An 18,749-nucleotide genomic window follows, 5' to 3' on the forward strand; every position below is an offset into this window, starting at 1 on the left:
GCAAATTCTTAGTTGTACTGAGAACTCTTGAGATAAATAAACACAATTATTTACAGAGCAATTAATCATTCCATAATACTTCTAATTACCTGCTTTGTGAAGTCAGATTTTAGAATTCAACTTTAGAAAGTACACTACTTTCCCAAAAGATCCCCAAAGGTCAGAGGATAGTTCTATTAATTTAATTTAATTTTTTTCAGTAAAGGAGCATTTATTCTGTATTAGTACTGGGAAAAAATACAACTGTTCAAACCTCTTAAGAAACGTAACAGAAATTAACTGACTCCCTCACCAAACATTGAGTGCTTTGTTATAATGACAGAGACTGTGCTAATAAGGACTAGGGATACTACAGAAAGATAAGCCCTTTCAAGAAATTCACCTAATACCTATGGAACCTCCTTAAGTGTGCCGAATTGAGTCATGAAGGCTAAGTGAGAAAGGGATGGTGGCAGGGTGTGAGCAGGGCATTCCAGACACAGGAAACTTGCACAAAGATGAAAACCTAACAGGAATTCCCTGGCAGTCCAGCGGTTAGGACTCCACACTTCCACTGTAGGGGGCACGGGTCTGATCCCCGGGCACGGAACTAATGTCCCTGCATGCTGTGTGGTGCGGCCAAAAAAATAAAATAAGGGCCACACATCTATCACAAGTAGTTCAGCATGGCTCATGTAGCTAGTGTACAAGCTTTCTGTGTCCAGCTATGCTGGAGTTGGGGGAGGAGGGTGGGTGGCAATTAGGAATAATAAGTACTGGAAGAAAAAATCATGAAGTTTTTATGCTACACAAAAGGATTTAGTTTAATAGTGAAAGCCATGGGAAGGCACTAAAGAAATGACTGACATGAACAGAACTCCTTGTTAAGACCATTCTAGCACTAGAGTAATGAAAAGATCAGTGCTTGGCAAAACAAATTCATATAACAAATACTACTGGAAATTTACTGTATGCAAAACAAGACTGGAGGCCAGATGACCATGTGTAATATAACTTGAGATATTAGTTTCGGTAGACCAATGGTTTGGGGAGAATTTAAATATGGTGAAATTGCCTGTTTGACATTTTAAAGGACACATACTAGAGGAAGTTAGACATACAGATCTAGTTATATTCCTCTAGAAAGGAGTAAGTAGGAAATAAGCAACTGAGAATTATTATATATGAAATATCTGAAGACATGGGTAAAATTTAGAGCCATTATTTGTTGTATATAAGTTACTACTGGAAATTGTATATAATTGTATAAATGTTGTATATAAGGCACTACTAGAAACATACATGAAATTTCATTTAATTCCTACAAAGTAGACTTTATTATTTTTCATGTTACAAGTGTGACAACTCAGGCATAAAAGAGAATATGCCCAGGATCATACAGTTACCAAGAAGTAATAATTTAAAACAGGCATCTTAACTCCAGCATAAGAAATATACAGAAATCAAGTATCACTGCCAATTCTACCAGCGGATCACACCCATCAAAGCAACTTTATTTCATGTTATGTTCAGGTTGGACGTACTCAGCCCTTGTGATGACCTCAATAATAACAGGGCACAGATGTCAGCGTTCAACATGGTCCATTTAATTCTGACAGCATTATTATGAGGCCTTCTCTTTCTCCAAGGTTTCCCACAGCCATAGCATTTTTGGTCCCCTAAAAACACGATCAAACCTTCAAAGTCTCTGTGAACAGAATACCCTTAGCTCACCTTATCCATCTCTAAACTTGGCCTTTAAATCTGTCCAAGTTAATTCCTCAAAGTTCTGCCTCTGAAGACCTAAACAGACATTTCTCCAAAGAAGATATACAGACTGCCAACAAACACATGAAAGAATGCTCAACATCATTAATCATTAAAGAAATGCAAATCAAAACTACATCTCACACCAGTCAGAATGGCCATTATCAAAAAATCTAGAAACAATAAATGCTGGAGAGGGTGTGGAGAAAAGGGAACACTCTTGCACTGCTGGTGGGAATGTGAATTGGTTCAGCCACTTTGGAGAACAGTATGGAGGTTCCTTGAAAAACTACAAATAGAACTACCATATGACCCAGCAATCCCACTACTGAGAAAACCATAATTCAAAAAGAGTCATGTACCAAAATGTTCATTGCAGCTCTATTTACAATAGCCCGGAGATAGAAACAACCTAAGTGCCCATCATCAGATGAATGGATAAAGAAGATGTGGCACATATATACAATGGAATATTACTCAGCCATAAAAAGAAATGAAATTGAGCTATTTGTAATGAGGTGGTTAGACCTAGAGTCTGTCATACAGAGTGAAGTAAGTCAGAAAGAGAAAGACAAATACCGTATGCTAACACATATATATGGAATTTAAGGGAAAAAAAATGTCATGAAGAACCTAGGGGTAAGACAGGAATAAAGACACAGACCTACTGGAGAACGGACCTGAGGATATGGGGAGGGGGAAGGGTGAGCTGTGACAGGGCGAGAGAGAGGCATGGACACAGATACACTAACAAACGTAAGGTAGATAGCTAGTGGGAAGCAGCCGCATGGCACAGGGATATCGGCTCGGTGCTTTGTGACCGCCTGGAGGGGTGGGATAGGGAGGGTGGGAGAGAGGGAGATGCAAGAGGGAAGAGATATGAGAACATATGTATATGTATAACTGATTCACTTTGTTATAAAGCAGAAACTAACACACCATTGTAAAGCAATTATACCCTAATAAAGATGTTAAAAAAAAGTTCTGCCTCTTCATTCAGGCAAGACTGATTATTCCCACCTTATCAGTGACTTTCTCTCTACCCTGAAATATTTTATAAGAACCTTCCCCCACTAGATTGAAGTTAAGGGAAAGGAGTTATCCAATATATTTTTAGCTTCAAATTCAGGTCTTTTTATTTCCTTGAATAAAGTTGTATATAGCTTTCCTCAAAATCTTCTTACCAGATATATTTTAATCATTCATTTAAGAATTTAGCAGTTTATCTGGTTATGTGAATATTCTTCTTATCCCAGTACCTTTTATTTTGCTAAATACAGACATTTAGGAACTCCTACTTATTACATGTTTATCTTTTCTATCTGTATGTAATGTTACTACACTCTCTACCCTCATGTCTGAGCACCCAAGTAGTTCAATGTGGCTGGAAAAAAACCATAAAGTATTTACTGCTTACCCTCAATGACTACAAACTTGGCTGCAATGCTCTCTGGACCCTCCCTCCTGATACTGTAATCACCATCAAGGCCCGTATCTAAGGTCAAGCCCCCACCATCACCACCATGGCTCTAGATCCCATCCTGTCACCTACTTGATGATACCTCTCCATCAATTCTTCCCCCCCACGCCTACTCTCCACCACCCACTTTCCCTTCTGTTGGAGAATGGAGGCATGTCAAAAGACACAGAAGCCCACCCAGAAAGACCTCCCAAAGGCCAAAGCTGGAACAAACCGAGCAACAGAATAACATAGCACTGAAGTATAACCTAAAGTACAAAATAAATCATGAGTCCATACAAAATATACATGAGTCCACAGAGATATAAATAAATGGGAAAGAGACTTTTTTTTTTTCACAGAAGAATTTCAAATATGTGTAGAAATCCCTTCCTATGAGAGGTGAAGCTTAATTCCCCCATCCCTACTCTGAAGGTGTGCTATCCTAAATAAATTATTTCCAAAGAATAGAGTGGGTTAACAGAAAAGAGTAACTACAATGGTAAATCTAGGCAAACCCTGCCTTAGTCGAGTGACGAAGGCTAACATCCCCAGTGATGTCATGTAAATATTATGTGCCATAATGTGATGTGGTGAGAAGGGCACTTATAGAGGATAATTTAATTTATAAACTACATACTGATACTCTAACCTCTTCCACCTTGCTAACATGTCTAAGTTCTTAAGGCAGATAGATTTTGGAAATCACTGATTTACTATTACATTTATTTATTATTCATTTATTTACTATTTTATATCTCAAGTTGAACTACCTTTTTGCTTTGTCCTTGTCATCTTCTTCCACCAACCCATCAAAAATACTACCATCGTCTCTAAAAGAAAAAGAAAGTGGATAGAGAAAATAAGAGAGCAGACTCACTAAGCAACAGCAATACTAAAACAATGTATGAATCAAATCAGTTATATCCTAGGATTTTTGTAGAGTTATGGATTGCATAAGTTCAAATTCAGTAACTACTAACCTGTTTTCTACCACATATAGACAAAGTTCAACTATGTTTTACATTTTAAAAAGTTTATTACAATAAACAAGAATTTAACTTTACCAGAGGTTAAATATCTTATTCCAAACTTTTAGTAACCAGTGAAAATCTATAGAAAGTCAGTATATTTGCCATTATATAAAATGATTCATTTGAAATTATTTTTAATTATAGTAGCACATTTAAAAAACATTTTCTGAGACATTTACTTTATAAAACACAAATCACTCAGAAACGTCACAGTATCTAGCATATTAACTTATACTGATATATTTTCACTCAGTACTGATTCATTTGACAAATATTTGTTAGCACTCATGTAACAGGCTCTGTTCTGGACATGGTTACAGAGCAGTTAATTAGACATACAGATCCCCACTCTCATATAGCTTATTTTCTAGTAGAAACAAATCAACATGAAAATGTATGAATTTTATTATTTTTTTTAAGGGGTGATGTTTTAATTACTGGGTGGTTACTTTAGTGTGAGTGGTTAGGGAAGGAGTTGCTGAAGTGGGGACGTTTGAGCCTGAGATCTAAGCGACAAGAAGGGGTTGGTTATGGGAAGACCAAGGGGAAGAGCATTCTAACAAATGAAACCAAGAGCACTGGTGGCTAACTCCTTAATCTAAGGGGCAACAGTAAACAGTTGCAAGTGATACGAGCTTTTACATGAACTCACTATTCAGTTCTTTAACCACATCTTTCTGTGGCCTATGAAGTGCCTACAAGCCCCACAACTGAGACCATCTACAAATCTCGTATCATAGAGGTTCATGAGTAGACTTCTGGGGTTCCATGTATACAATGAAATTTATAAAAAATTCTGTATGTAAACGTACATTATTGAGAAGAGAGTCCATAACTTTCACGATATTCAGAGAGATAATGAACTCATATTAAAAACCACTGCTTTATGTCTGAACACCCAGATGTTGTCCCTACAGGTCACACTGTCTAGAATAGGAAGTGACAATCATTCAGAAGCATAATACCAAAATCATATTTAATCTTTAGGAGTAGTGAAGAAACATCCTTTCTGAGGAAAAGACGACACATAGATTTCACCTGAAACTACGGCACAGCCCACATCCATGGCAGTGGCAGGCAGGCCTCCCTGAGGAAACTCCTTGCCCCTTAAGTCTTAAGCTCTGATAGAGTACATACGTTCACTATTTACCTCATAGAAAAGGGAGGAAAGCTGTCCCTAGATGTCAAAGTCACTTCTGTGCACAACTCTAGCTACAAAACTCTTAAAGAATCCCCTATGGAAGAATCACACATTACACTATAATAAGAGCACAGGAACTATAGGAACTTTAGTGTCAGACCAATACAGGTCATAACTCCACCTTATTACTTACTATGTGACTTTAAACAAGTTATTTAACCTCTCCGGCCTATAGACTCCTCATCTGTAAATTCTCATGGAATTATTGTGAAGCTAAATGAAGTAAGACATAAAAAGTGCTCTGTACATCAGCTGTCAAAGAGCAGGTATTTTTTAAAAACTGGTACTGTATTTCATCAAATTTAAGACACCACTGACTATAAGACTTACTATTTTATGTGCCACTACGAAAGAAAACAATGCCACCAATTAAACTATGATAAGCCAATTGTAAGATGAATCCCAATGTCAGACATGTTAAAATGTAAAAAAATAAAGTCTTTAAATCAAAGAAACAAGGAGGCCCATCCTCTTCCCAATAGTAAGATTTAAAGATTATAATTTCAACTAATGAAATCCTAATTATAGTCAACTCTCATGAGTCACAAATGCTAAGATGCTTAAAGGGCTGAAGTTAGAACCAACAGATAAGGAGACAGATGATCCCACAAAGCGCCAAGCAAACATCTGCAATTGTCATAATTTATTTCAGAGCAGTTCTGACCAGATCACTCAGAATGACAGTTCAAGATCCATTCAGAACACAAGCCACATGCTGTTGACTTTGGCTCTAGATAATATACCTTACTTACTATTACATGAAATTTGCTCGGTACAGAAGGTACCGAGAAGGTACCGAGAAGGTACAGAAGGTAAATGGAACAGGAATTATGGTTAAGCATAATACTCCTTTTATCAGTTTGATATAGGCCATTACTCTAACAGTGAATTTTTTAAATAGCTTTATATAATTCAAAATAAACAAGTCTCTAAAAACATACCTGTCAACAAGTGAGCTCATTTTACTACAGCTTACGGTAAACAACATAACATATTACGTTTTCGTCTTGTAGTAGACATTTGTACTTCTCCTTGGGTGGAAAGAAAAATAAATGGTCATTAGTTTTCTAAAAAACTTATGTCTACAAACACAGTAATTTGAGAAATACTATGTTTTCATAGAGACTCCAAAATGTTTTTGTTTCTACTGAAGGCTGTAACATTATTTTCAAGCAAATATACTTAGCTGAGGCACATTTGAGGCTTTTTTTCCTTTTAAAAAAAGGACTACAGGGGAACAAAAATTGAAGACCATAATTCATTTTCTTTCTATAACAAAATAGTGGAAATTAAAAAGCCACTCTTAATATTCAGTATATATATTAGACTACGTAGGCTACATATGTAAGCCTATGTAAGTAGGTTATAATAACACCAGCTAATGGGCAATAAACATTTGTTGAAAGCCTGCTTTCTGTTAAACAGTATAGTTAGCTTTGGAAATAGAAGGATGAGAGACACCATCACTATAGGCAAAAATCTGCAATTAAAGAGGGAGATGGATAACTAAATAATTATAATAAAAGGGATGATGAAGGTATATTGGTGGGGGGGGGGGCAGTCAGAGGAAATATTCTTGATGACAGTGAGTTTGTTAGGCAGTCTAGATTCTTGTTACTGAAAATGTGCTCCAGAGACCATCATCTGAGAGCTTGTTAAAATACAGAATCTTGATCCCAACTCTAGTCCCACTGAAGCAAAATCTACATTTTAACAAGGTCTTCATGTGATTTGTATGACTATTTAAGTTTGAGAAATAACAGATTAAAGGACAGGAAGAGGTAATAGTTGAAAGGATTCTAAGCCACAAGAACAGTGATTTGCAAAGGCACAGGCATTTATGAGAGAGCGTCATATTTGAGAGAGTTTTCTCATTAGAGAAAAATGTAGGCATATTACAACTGAAAGTTTTAATTACTAGAGCATAAAGTGAGAGACAACAGGAGTGGTAAAGGGGTGAAGGCAAGTCAAGCAGAGAAGAACCTTATTATGAAGTTTCATACTCACACTGAAGGGATTAAAATTTACTGCTTTAAAACTCAGTCATAAGCCTAAAATTTATCTCTCTATATTCTATACAGTTTTGCTAAAGTATAAAGCAGGTTTTACCCATATAAGATACTTACATCTGATAGTCATGAGTTAAATATTGAATAACCACCTTAACTCTAATAAATATCCTAACAGTTTTGAGGCACAAGAATATTTTTTAATTAAAGTTTAGAAAATAGTGTAAATTATTGTGTAACTCTAACTAAATGAGAGAATATTAAAGGACATGAGACTCTATAATACTCTATCATTGTTTTTAAATGTACATTCACGAAAGGAAGAGAGAATAACTCTGGATAAATGATGCTGGGTTGCCCATGTGGTTATGGCTGCAGAAGCAGAACTGTGAAGGGCTAAGAGTTCTTAAAAGATAATGAGTGGGGGGAGTCAGGAAAAATAAAAAGAACTAACTCCAGGATAAAATAGTGATTTTAAGTGTCTGGGTCAACATCAGCAGATGGAACAGAAAATTATAGAATTTTAGAGTTAGAAGAGACTTTAAAGATCGCCTAAGTACAGCCCTCTGATCTAACAGACATACTTAGTTAGCATCATGGTAATAACAGAGGTTGGTTCTATCACTAGAACAGAAAGAACAGTGCAAAGGTAACACAGCCAATTTGCGTGAATTAAAAAAAGAACAGTTTCAGTTTAAAGTTAAAAGACCAGATCTGAGCCTTATATGGCAGCAAGTATATGCTTGTTTAATTATCAGAAGGTAGAAATAGGGCAAACTAGAGGGAAAAAAGGACCCTAAGAATAAGAACTTATACTATATAGGAGAGGCCATGCTGACTATAAGGGAAGTGAATCCAAAACGCTTCAGAAGATAGACTGATGCTTTATTAAGCTATTTTACTATTGTTGGTTAACAATATTTTTCCAAACACTATCTGTTGTCCAGCTAACCGAACAACATAAAACTACATCTCTGATAGTTCAGTCCAAGATCTTTCCTCTACTTTTCCAGCCAATTGATAGGCATGCTATATTTAAGGGAAAGATAAAGGAAGAAGTGAAATAGGCCCAATTAAGTACTCTAAAGCAACTGTTAGGAGATTCCTCTTGACTTCTTTACATGGTGTTGAATTAACTTTAACAAAACAAAGTGGTAATGTGGGAGCAGCCAAAGGTCTTGTGTGGGGTCTATCCTAGGACTCACACTTTCAGCACAAAAAAGACTAGGCAGAATCACACTTGCTCATGCTACGGATTCTAAGGAGTCATTTTTAGAAGGCATGCGATGTCCCTACTCACAGCAAGGAATTTCAAGTAGATGGTCTAATACAGACTAAATATTATTAAAAGTCGTTTTTCTTAAATATTGATATTAATAGACCACTATGGTATGAAATAATCTGTCTTTAAAAGGATCAGTTACAAATTAAATGATAAAGGATCAAGTTACTGCTAGGAATCAAATGCTCCTTTACTTAAGCAACTTGAGCTCAAAGTCATTCAATGATATGAATTCCCAGCTGAGTAAGCACCCCATTACTATTTTATCACAGTGGAGGGCAGGATGGCACTTTTTTTTATAAACATCATTTTAAAAACAAGTTTTAAAACATTTATCACATGGGCAGGTATTAACTAACAAACCTTCTAAGCAATTCAAACTTTGCAAAATATGGAAGCAGGTATGTTTTAAATTCAGCACGCAACATTACACATAATTAACAGAAAATCTCAGTGCTTGGCAATCCATCTTTGGAAAAGAACTCTTACATACAATATAACACATTCTGCATTAAAAATAAATTATGCAGTATCAGTATCTTGTCCTCTGAGTCCCACCTGCTGTCACTTCTCAAAGCTTTCCATTTCTACATCACTAATTTCTCCCTCTATAACTGGAATATTCTGATCAACATCTTAGTATTTTACCTTAAAAAACAAACAAAACAGACAAAAACTTCCTCGACCCAGCAACCCCCTTCAGGAATGGCCCTCCTTTTCTGCTCCCTTTCACAGAAAAACCACTTGTCAGAGTTGTGTACAGTTGGTGTTTCAACATCTTTAATTCATTCCGCTCTCTCATTTTAAAACTTAAGTGTTTATTTTCACAAATGTATACTTGTTCAGAGTTTAAAGTATCCAGTTTTACAAGACTTTTTAAAAAATCAGAAGTCTTCTGATCCGCATTTCCTACTTTCAACCACTTTCATCTCTTTAACTGTTTCCCTTGGTAGTTAACTCCCTATCTCTAATAACTTTTACTTTATTACTTCTTGATTCTTTCTATTTTAGGTAGGATGCCTATACACTCCCAATTTATTTGAGCTGTCCCCAATGTAATTATTAAAAGTGCTTGCTTTTGTTCTCTAAAGTGTCTTTTTTTTTAAGCCATCATCTACCGAATTCCACTATAAAAAATAATAATTTAGCTTTGACTCCCCCATCCTTACCTCATATACACGCACGCTTGCCCAAATTTCCAATACCGTGATTTTGGCTAGGTGGTTATATCCAGAGTTAACATTATTATGACTCTGTAAATACAATTCACAGTTAAGCCGTATGGTATACTACAATTTGTTTTTTGGAATAGTTTTCCCTAGAGTTAATCATTGTTTTGTTTTGTTATTTACCTGGTTTTCTGAATACTTATCTACAATTCAGCCCTAAACTCTTGTCTAAATCTATTCTTAATATCTTCAAATACATTACAGATTCTACCAATTTAATCTTTTGCAGCTATTTCTCCTGGCACCTTCTGACCTACTCCTACTGGGAATGGATAACTATAATTGGTGACCAGCTGCAATCTTGGGATCACTCTTCACTATCATCTTGGTGATTTCCTGGGTCTCTACGTAAGTTGCATTCCCTGTTTCTTCCTACGGCTTCATTTTTTTTAGTTTACTTCTTTATTTTTGTTGAGTACCTCCTACATTAACTGCCCAAGAAAGGAAACATGGCAGATAAATTTTTTTGAGACATCACAAGTCTAAAACTAACATTGGTCTATCCTTAATTAACAGTCTAGCTAGATTCTGAATACTGAGTTGGAAATCATTTTTCCCTCAGAATTATGAAGGAAAATCATTTTTCCCTTCTATCTTCAGTGGAGACACCCTTCTCCACTGTCTTCTAGTTTCCAGTGTGGGATCAGGAAGTCCAAAGCTGGGCTTCCCTGGTGGCGCAGTGGTTGAGAGTCCACCTGCCAACGCGGGGGACACGGGTTCCTGCCCCGGTCCGGGAGGATCCCACATGCCACGGAGCGGCTGGGCCCGTGAGCCATGGCCACTGAGCCTGTGCGTCCAGAGCCTGTGCTCCGCAACGGGAGAGGCTGCAACAGTGAGAGGCCCGCATACCACAAAAAAAAAAAAAAAAAAAAGAAGAAGAAGAAAGAAGTTCAAAGCTATTCTGATTACTGATCCCTTATATGTGACCTATTATTTTTCTTATTCTGGAAGCTCTTCCTTTATCTCTCTTTTAAATACAGCATGTTTATCAACTGGCTGGAAAAGCAGAGAAAAGATCTTGGACTAAACTATCAGAGATGTAGTTTTATGTTTAACAAAATTTAAGAGGTATATGCCCTATTTTGGACTAATTTTCATATCTGCATTGGTCACTCTATGGGCTCTTTCGACCTGTAAACGTGTGTCCTCTAATTTCTGGAGAGTTTTGCTGAATCATTCACTATTCTGTATTTCTCCCCTCTAGTCCCTCTATTCTCTTTCTAGAGCTCCTATTTTTTTTAACATTGGAGATCCTGGACAGTTTCCCCAATTTTCTTATCTTTTCTCTCCCATTTTCTCTTTGCTTTACTTTCAACATCAGTATCATTTTTTAGCCCTTCCATTGAGTTTTCCATTTCTGATTTCATTTCTTATTTTTTTCTCTCTCATGTTCATGGATTTAGCATCTCTGCTTATTTCTCAAGCTATTAAATGACAGTTTTGTGTTTCTTTCCATTTTTACCTGCCTATCTGGTCTCCATTTCCCCTAACTTGGTATTTTCTATTTTGGTTTGGTCTTTGACTCTCACAAAAGAGGCTTTCCTAAAATGTCCAGTGATCTTTGGCTACAGCTCATATTTAAGGATGGGATCTGTGAACTTTATTTTAAGGATATCATGTTGGGACATTTCACTGAGGAAATTCTTTTTTTTTTTTTTTTTAATAAATTTATTTATTTGTTTTTGGTGTGTTGAGTCTTCGTTGCTGTGCGCGGGTTTTCTCTAGTTGCGGTAAGCGGGGGCTACTCTTCGTTGCAGTGTGGCTTCTCTTGTTGTGGAGCACGGGCTCTAGGCGCACAGGCTTCAGTAGTTGTGGCTCTCGGGGTCTAGAGCGCAGGCTCAGTAGTTGTGGCACACGGGCTTAGTTGCTCCGCAGCATGTGGGATCTTCCCGGAGCAGGGCTCGAACCCGTGTCCCCTGCCTTGGCAGGAGGATTCTTAACCACTGTGCCACCGGGGAAGTCCTCATTGAGGAAATTCTTAATGTCAGTATCTTCAAATCTTTTCTCTTAGGTTGGTTGTAATTCCCATTTTCCTGGGCAAGTGTCATTTCAAAGTACATTCCAAGATACAACCCTTTCATTACCTTTTGTATTTTGGGGATCTTTTGAACTGATTCTTCAGAAAACTGTAAGTTCAATGTATTCTTCTGTATGGCTGACCATCAGTCTCAGAATTCTGTTTAAACCAGAAAAAAATGTGTTAGATTTACTCAACTTATATGGACATTTATCATGAAGAAGGTTTCAAAATAATTTTGAAACATAACAAAATTTATAACTTTGTCACAAAAATATATTGGGTTTGCCAAAATGTTTGTTTGGGTTTTCCTGTAATATCTTATGGAAAAACCCAAATGAACTTTTTGGCCAAACCAATATATAACAAATGCTAAACTCTATAAATTGTCTCTAAAAGAAAATAACTTAAAAATTAAAAAACTACAACAATTACTTTTAATTCTACTATAGAAGTTAAAAGACAAAAGTATAAAAATAAGTATAGCTATGAAAATATGTTAATGAATACACACATATGTGTTAATGAATACTCATATATAATGAATATAAAAAGATGCAATTTGTGACGGAGATAAAGTATGGTGGGGGAGAGAAGTAAAAGAGTAGCGTTTTTGAAGTTAAATTGTTATCAGCTTAAAATAGATTGTTAAATCTATAAGATGTTTTATGTAGACCCATGGTAAGCACAAAGAAAACATCTATACAGGATACACAAAAGGAAATGAGAAAAGAATCAAAGCATGTCACTAAAAGAAAACAATGAAACACAAAGGAAGACAAGACAGGAAAAAAGTGACAAAAAGCTACAAGACAGACAAAAACAATGAACAAAATAACAATAAGTCCTTCCCTGTCAGTAATTACTTTAAATGCAAATGAATTAAAGTTGCCAGTCAAAAGACAAAGTAGGTAAACGGATAAAAAAACAAGATCCAACTACATGCTATCTACAAGACTCACTTTAGATTTAAGGACACACAGAGACTAAAAGACTGGAAAAAGATATTCCATGCAAATGGTAACCAAGAAAGCACAAATGGCCATACTTACATCAGACAAAATAGACTTTAAGTAAAAAACTGTCACAAGAGACAAAAAGAACATTATACAATAAAACGGTCAAATTTATCAGGAAAATATAACAATTATAGATATATATACACCCAACATCAAAGCACCCAAATATTTGTAGCAAAGATTGACAGAACTGAACTGAGGAACAGACAACAACACAGTAATAGTAGGAAATTTCAATACCCCAGTTTCAATAATGGACAGAACCCTAGACAGAGAAGGTCAATAAGAAAACGGATGGCTTGAACAACACTAAAGACCAATGGACTTAACAGAACATTCCACCCAACAGGAGCAGAATACACATTTTCCTTAAATGCACAGGGGACATTCACCAGGATGGATCACATCAGGTAGCAAAACAAGTCTTAACAAATTTAAGAAGATTGAAATGCTTTATCAAATATCTTTTCTGACCACAATGGAATAAAACTAGAAATCAGTAGTATAAGGTAAACTGGAAAATTCAAAACATGTAGAAATTAAACACATTCTTGAACAATCAATGGGTCAAAGAAGAAATCAAAATGGAAATTAGAAAATATTTTGAGACAAAAGCACAAAACATCAAAACTTATGGGATGCAGCAAAAGCATCATTAAGAGGGAAGTTTATAGTGGTAAATACTACATTGAAAAAGAAGAAAGATGTCAAATATAAAGAACCTAACTTTATACCTCAAGGAACCAGAAAAAGCCCACAGTTAGCAGAAGGAAGGAAATAATAAAGATTAAAGCAGAAACAAAATAGAGCATAAATAAAACAACAGAAAAAAAGTGTTTTTAGCAAAGAACAACAAAAAGAGGCAACATTACAACTGATACCAAGTAATACAAAGGATCATAATAAACTATCATGAACAATTAAATGCCAATAAACTGGATAATCTAGAGGAAACAGATAAATTCCTAGAAATATAGAACCTATCGAGACTGAATCATGAAGAAATAGAAAATCTTAGCATACCTATAACTAATAAGAAAATTGAATCAGTAATCAAAAACCTCCCAACAAAGAAAAGCCAGGACCAAACATTCACTGAAGAATTATACCAAACATGTAAAGAAGAATTAATTAGCACCAATCCTGCTCAAACCCCTCCAAAAAACTGAAGGGAAGACGCAAGCGGGAAGAGATATGGGAATATATGTATATATATAACTGATTCATTTTGTTGTGAAGCTGAAACTAACATACCATTGTAAAGCAATTATATTCCAATAAAGATGTTAAAAAAAAAAAAAAAAAAAAAACCTGAAGGGAAAGGAACACCTCCAAGCTTATTTTATGAAGCCAACATTACCTTGACACCAAAGCCAGACAGACTGCACAAGGAAAAACTACAATATCCCTGATAAATATATATGCAAAAATTCTCAACAAAATATTAACAAACCAAATTTAATAGCATATTAAAAGGATCATACACCATGACCAAGTGGGATTTATCCTTGGGGTACAAGGACGGTTCTACATACAAAAATCAGTTAATGTGACACACCACATTAAGGAACAAAGTATTAAAATCACACGATCGTATCAGTTAATGCAGAAAAAGCATTTGACATAATTCAGTACCTTTTCATGGTAAAAACACTAAATAAACAAGAGATAGATAGCAATTTTCTCAAGATAATAAAAGCCATATATGAAAAGCTCCACAGCTAACATCATGCTCAACAGTGAAAAATTGAAAGCTTTTCCTCTAAGATTAGAGGAACAAGGCAGGAATGGCCACTCTCGCTACTTGTATTCAACACAGTACTATCTAGAACAATTAAGCAAGAAGTGAAAGAAATCAAAATTGGAAAGTTTGAAGTAAAATTATCTCTCTTCGCAGATGACATGATCTTATATGTAGAAAGCCCTAAAGAGTCTAGCAAAAAAAAACTGTTAGAGCTAATAAACATCAAATAGCAGGACACAGGGGGCTTCCCTGGTGGCGCAGTGGTTGAAAGTCCGCCTGCCGATGCAGGGCACACGGGTTCGTGCCCCGGTCCGGGAAGATCCCACATGCCGCGGAGCGGCTGGGCCCGTGAGCCATGGCCGCTGAGCCTGCGCGTCCAGAGCCTGTGCTCCGCAACGGGAGAGGCCACAACAGTGAGAGGCCCGCGTACCGCAAAAAAAAAAAAAAAAAAAAAAAATAGCAGGACACAAAATAAATATACAAAAATCAGTTGCATTTCTGTATACACTAACAACAAACAATCTGAAAAGGAAATTAAGAAAACAATGTCATCTATAAGAGCATCAAAAGGATAAAACACTTAGGAATAAATTTAATCAAAAAGTAAAGTTTCTGGTGTGGAAAGAACTTCAGGAACTTGTCAGTTTCGGATAGAAATGTTTTCACTAACAAGGAAAATCAGGAATTGCTGTATTCTTACTATTTCTCATTGTAGAACTGAGATATCACTATAACATTCTCATTCTTAACATTCTTCTAAATCATGAGCTCCTTCGAAGCAGGAGTGAAGCTTCACTTATTCATCTATTATTAGGACCTGTCAGAATATTTGACAAATACTAAAAACTCAATAATCATTGTGAATAACTGAATTAACCGAGACCAACCCAACCTTGCCACACCAAAGTTAATGCAAAACTTTACCCTCATACTTTGCTTGACCCATCCAATGTCCATTCTAGAATTTTTTTAAAACACCAAGAATCTGCTGTATATATAATATGACAGCAAGAAGGAGGGATATTTTTGATAGCAAAAAAAAAGAGGGGGTATTTTTGAGTACAAAAAAGGGATTTTTTTGATGGCAACAAGAAAAAAATCCCTGGAGATTACGGACTCAAATAAAAGTAAGAGGTCTGAGTCAAAAACACCGGAGCAATAGAACTTAATTCCTAAAATGTGCATGAAGCAAAATTCAGAAGCATATCCTACTGCCCTACTTGGTTTTAAGTACTTTGGGATCAAGTTACTCGTCAGAATTAAAGCACCTAACAAATCCAGCATGCTGGAGGAGTAAGTATAGAAGTTAAGACCATGAGTTTACAGCCAGAAAAGCATGGATGAAAATCTTTGGACAATTTACTTAGTTATCCTAAGCCTCAGATTTCTTACCTAAGGCAACTGTTGTGAAGACTTAAGGATAATAATATATAGGGATACCAATTATTAACCAAATAAACACAAATGGAAACTCCCCCTTTAAAGCCAAAATAAAAGGCTTAAATATTTGCAGCACTTCAAAAGGTTAATATTTTTACCATATAAGGGTCTCTAAAAGTTATCTGAAAAAAGGTTAAAACCCAGCTAAAAACAAACAAACAAACAACAAAGAGTATAGCTAAACGAGGAGCCACGAAGAAAACAAATGGCTAATAAATGTAAAAATTATTCCTGGCTAGAAATCAAAGAAACTTAAGTAAAAACATATTATAGTTAAATATTAGTGATTCCTTAAAAATTCTACTTCATATATTTATCATTCAGCAAATATTTACTGAGTACCAATACAAGTAAGTGTCCGATACGACGCTGACTGTAGTTTGGAAACGGTGAAATAGACACAGCCACTACATTTGAGGCACTTCCCAGAGAACCCACAAAGTGCTCTCTGAACACACTGGGAGTGACAAAGAAGTTAAAGAAGCCTCCTGGAGAACTGATACGTAAGCTGAGATCTGAAGAATAAAATAACAGTTCACCAGGCAAAGAGAGAGAGAAATTTGATCTATGCCAAAAGAACAGCATATGCAAAGGTCTGGAGACATGAGAAGGAACTGTGATTTTAGAATACTACAAGTAGTTTCGTATGATTAGGGCAAAAACCTAAGGACAGGGGGTAACAGAGGTTGTCGTAAGAGATGATAATGGTGAGGTGAGTAGATCGTGAAAGGTCACATGAAGGTAACTCCCAACACCTCCGCCCCCTCAACAAAGACATTGAAAGGTTTTAAGCAGGAAAGTGACATTAATAGACATTTGTTCTTTTGAACCATCATACTGGCTACAACACAGAGAATGGAATGGAAGTAGGCTCGACTAGAATTAGAGAGACTAGTAGAAGCAGAGCATTATAATAGTTCAGGTAAAATAATACAGAAGCAGAGATTATAAAAAGAAATATAGGAATTTTAATAGATCCTGAGATGACTAGACAATCTGGTGACTGATTAACAGAAGCTGGGGGCAGGAAGCAGTCAAGAATATCACTCAAATTTTGGCTTGGACACATCTGTGGGTTGACAGGTAACACAGGAGGAGTAAGTTGGAGGGTAGTGTGAGGGAAAGATGTTGAAAGCAGTGGCTAACATTTATTGAACATTTACTACGTATTGGGCATTCTTTAAAGTTTTCTCTCATTTAAGACTCAACAATCATATGAGGCAGGCTCTATTATTATCTCCATTTTACAGATGAGGAAACTGAAACACAAAGAGAACAGGTAAGCTGGCCAAGATCAGCAGTAAAGCTAAGATAGGAACCCTGACAGTTTAGCCTGAGCTATGCTCTTAATCACTATGTAACAAATACCTCACAAACACTTTTAATAATGGATTCAGTTTTAGACATGTTATGTTTAAGATATCTATGGGACATACAAGAGGAAAAATGTCCAGTAGGCAGTTGGAAATGTGGGTTTGGCATTCAGGAAAGAACTGGGTAAAGATGTAAAGTGGGAGCCATCGACGTAAATAGGTAAATTAAAGATAATGATTAGATGGGCTTCTCTAGGAAAAACATATAAAATTAGGGGAAAATGGCTAAGACTGAAACCTGATGAAAAATTAGTATTTTACAGACAGGCAGAAGAGTAGCTAGTAAAATGGGGAGGCGGCAGAGCAACAATGTAAAGAAATGGCTCTAGAAACATTTCCTGGGTGTGAATTATAGATCAGCCCCTTTATTAGCTGTGAGTCTGAGACTAGTCACTAAATCTCTGTGCATCATTTTTTTCATTTCTAAAATGGAGATAATAGTAGTACCTACCACATACAGTTCTTTTGAGGATTAACTATGTTACACGTTTGGACAGTATATAGAAAACAGCAAATGCTCAATAAATTTTAAGTATGATTAGTGTTAATAATAGTATCAACTAGATGGAAAAGGACCAAAGATATAGAAGAAAGCCAGGAAGGATTATTTGTCAGTAAAATTAAAGGAAAAGAGTGCTTTAAGAAGTTGACAATGCCAACATTGCACTGTGGAGAAGAAAGTGACTCTAAAGTGTCTATTACATTTAGTAACAGTTTGATTAGTTTGGTGATGGAGATATGAAATAGACACTGAACAATGCTTTAAGAGAGTAAATTAGGACTCCCTTTCTTAAAAAAAGTTTGATGAGAAGTGTCAATAATTCAAGCACTTACGTCCTTTGATCTAGTAATTTCATTTTGAAAAAAAAGGAAATAATCAGAGATGTAGCCAAAGTTTTATATTCATTGCACTATTATTTAAAATAGTAAAGCTTGGAAGATTTAAACATCCAACAGCAGTTAACAGTGGCATTAAAATGTATCAAACATAAATCCAAATATGTTTAAGTACCAACTGTTGTTATTCCTGAGTAATTTGCTTATGGATTTTTTCCATTTTTCGTTTTTCTTTAGCACTTGCTAAAATTTTTCCAAGAACATGTATTATTTTATAATCAGAAAAACTTAACTTCTGCCTTTTGAATGTTTTCTTTTAATTGTCCAATACTAGAGTCCTGGCTACCATAAGAACATAA

At 35.8% G+C, this 18,749-nt stretch overlaps 1 protein-coding gene and 1 long non-coding RNA gene across 16 annotated transcripts in view; both read right to left on the bottom strand.

Moving 5' to 3' along the window:
• Window positions 1-18,749, bottom strand: part of LOC309961523 — a 443,244-nt gene that overhangs the window by 187,530 nt on the left and 236,965 nt on the right. The window lies entirely within an intron of this gene.
• Window positions 1-18,749, bottom strand: part of CLOCK (clock circadian regulator) — a 134,744-nt gene that overhangs the window by 56,906 nt on the left and 59,089 nt on the right. For 13 of the 15 annotated variants that reach the window (XR_014326189.1, XM_082838899.1, XM_082838910.1 and 10 more), the window contains 4 exons: window positions 12,045-12,136; window positions 9,901-9,984; window positions 6,382-6,471; window positions 3,979-4,038 (listed from right to left, as the gene is read on the bottom strand). Coding sequence is in view for 13 of the 15 variants with exons in the window: in XM_082838899.1 (XP_082695025.1) it covers window positions 3,979-4,038; window positions 6,382-6,428 (107 nt within the window). In the remaining 2 variants the exon portion in view is untranslated. Of the gene's footprint in view, window positions 1-1,713; window positions 1,763-3,978; window positions 4,039-6,381; window positions 6,472-9,900; window positions 9,985-12,044; window positions 12,137-18,749 lie in introns of those variants that run through there. The other 2 variants (XM_082838898.1, XM_082838902.1) reach the window with 2 other exon arrangements.

Source organism: Leucopleurus acutus (assembly GCF_964270905.1).
Source record: "Leucopleurus acutus genome assembly, chromosome: 4".
NCBI lineage: Eukaryota > Metazoa > Chordata > Mammalia > Artiodactyla > Delphinidae > Leucopleurus > Leucopleurus acutus.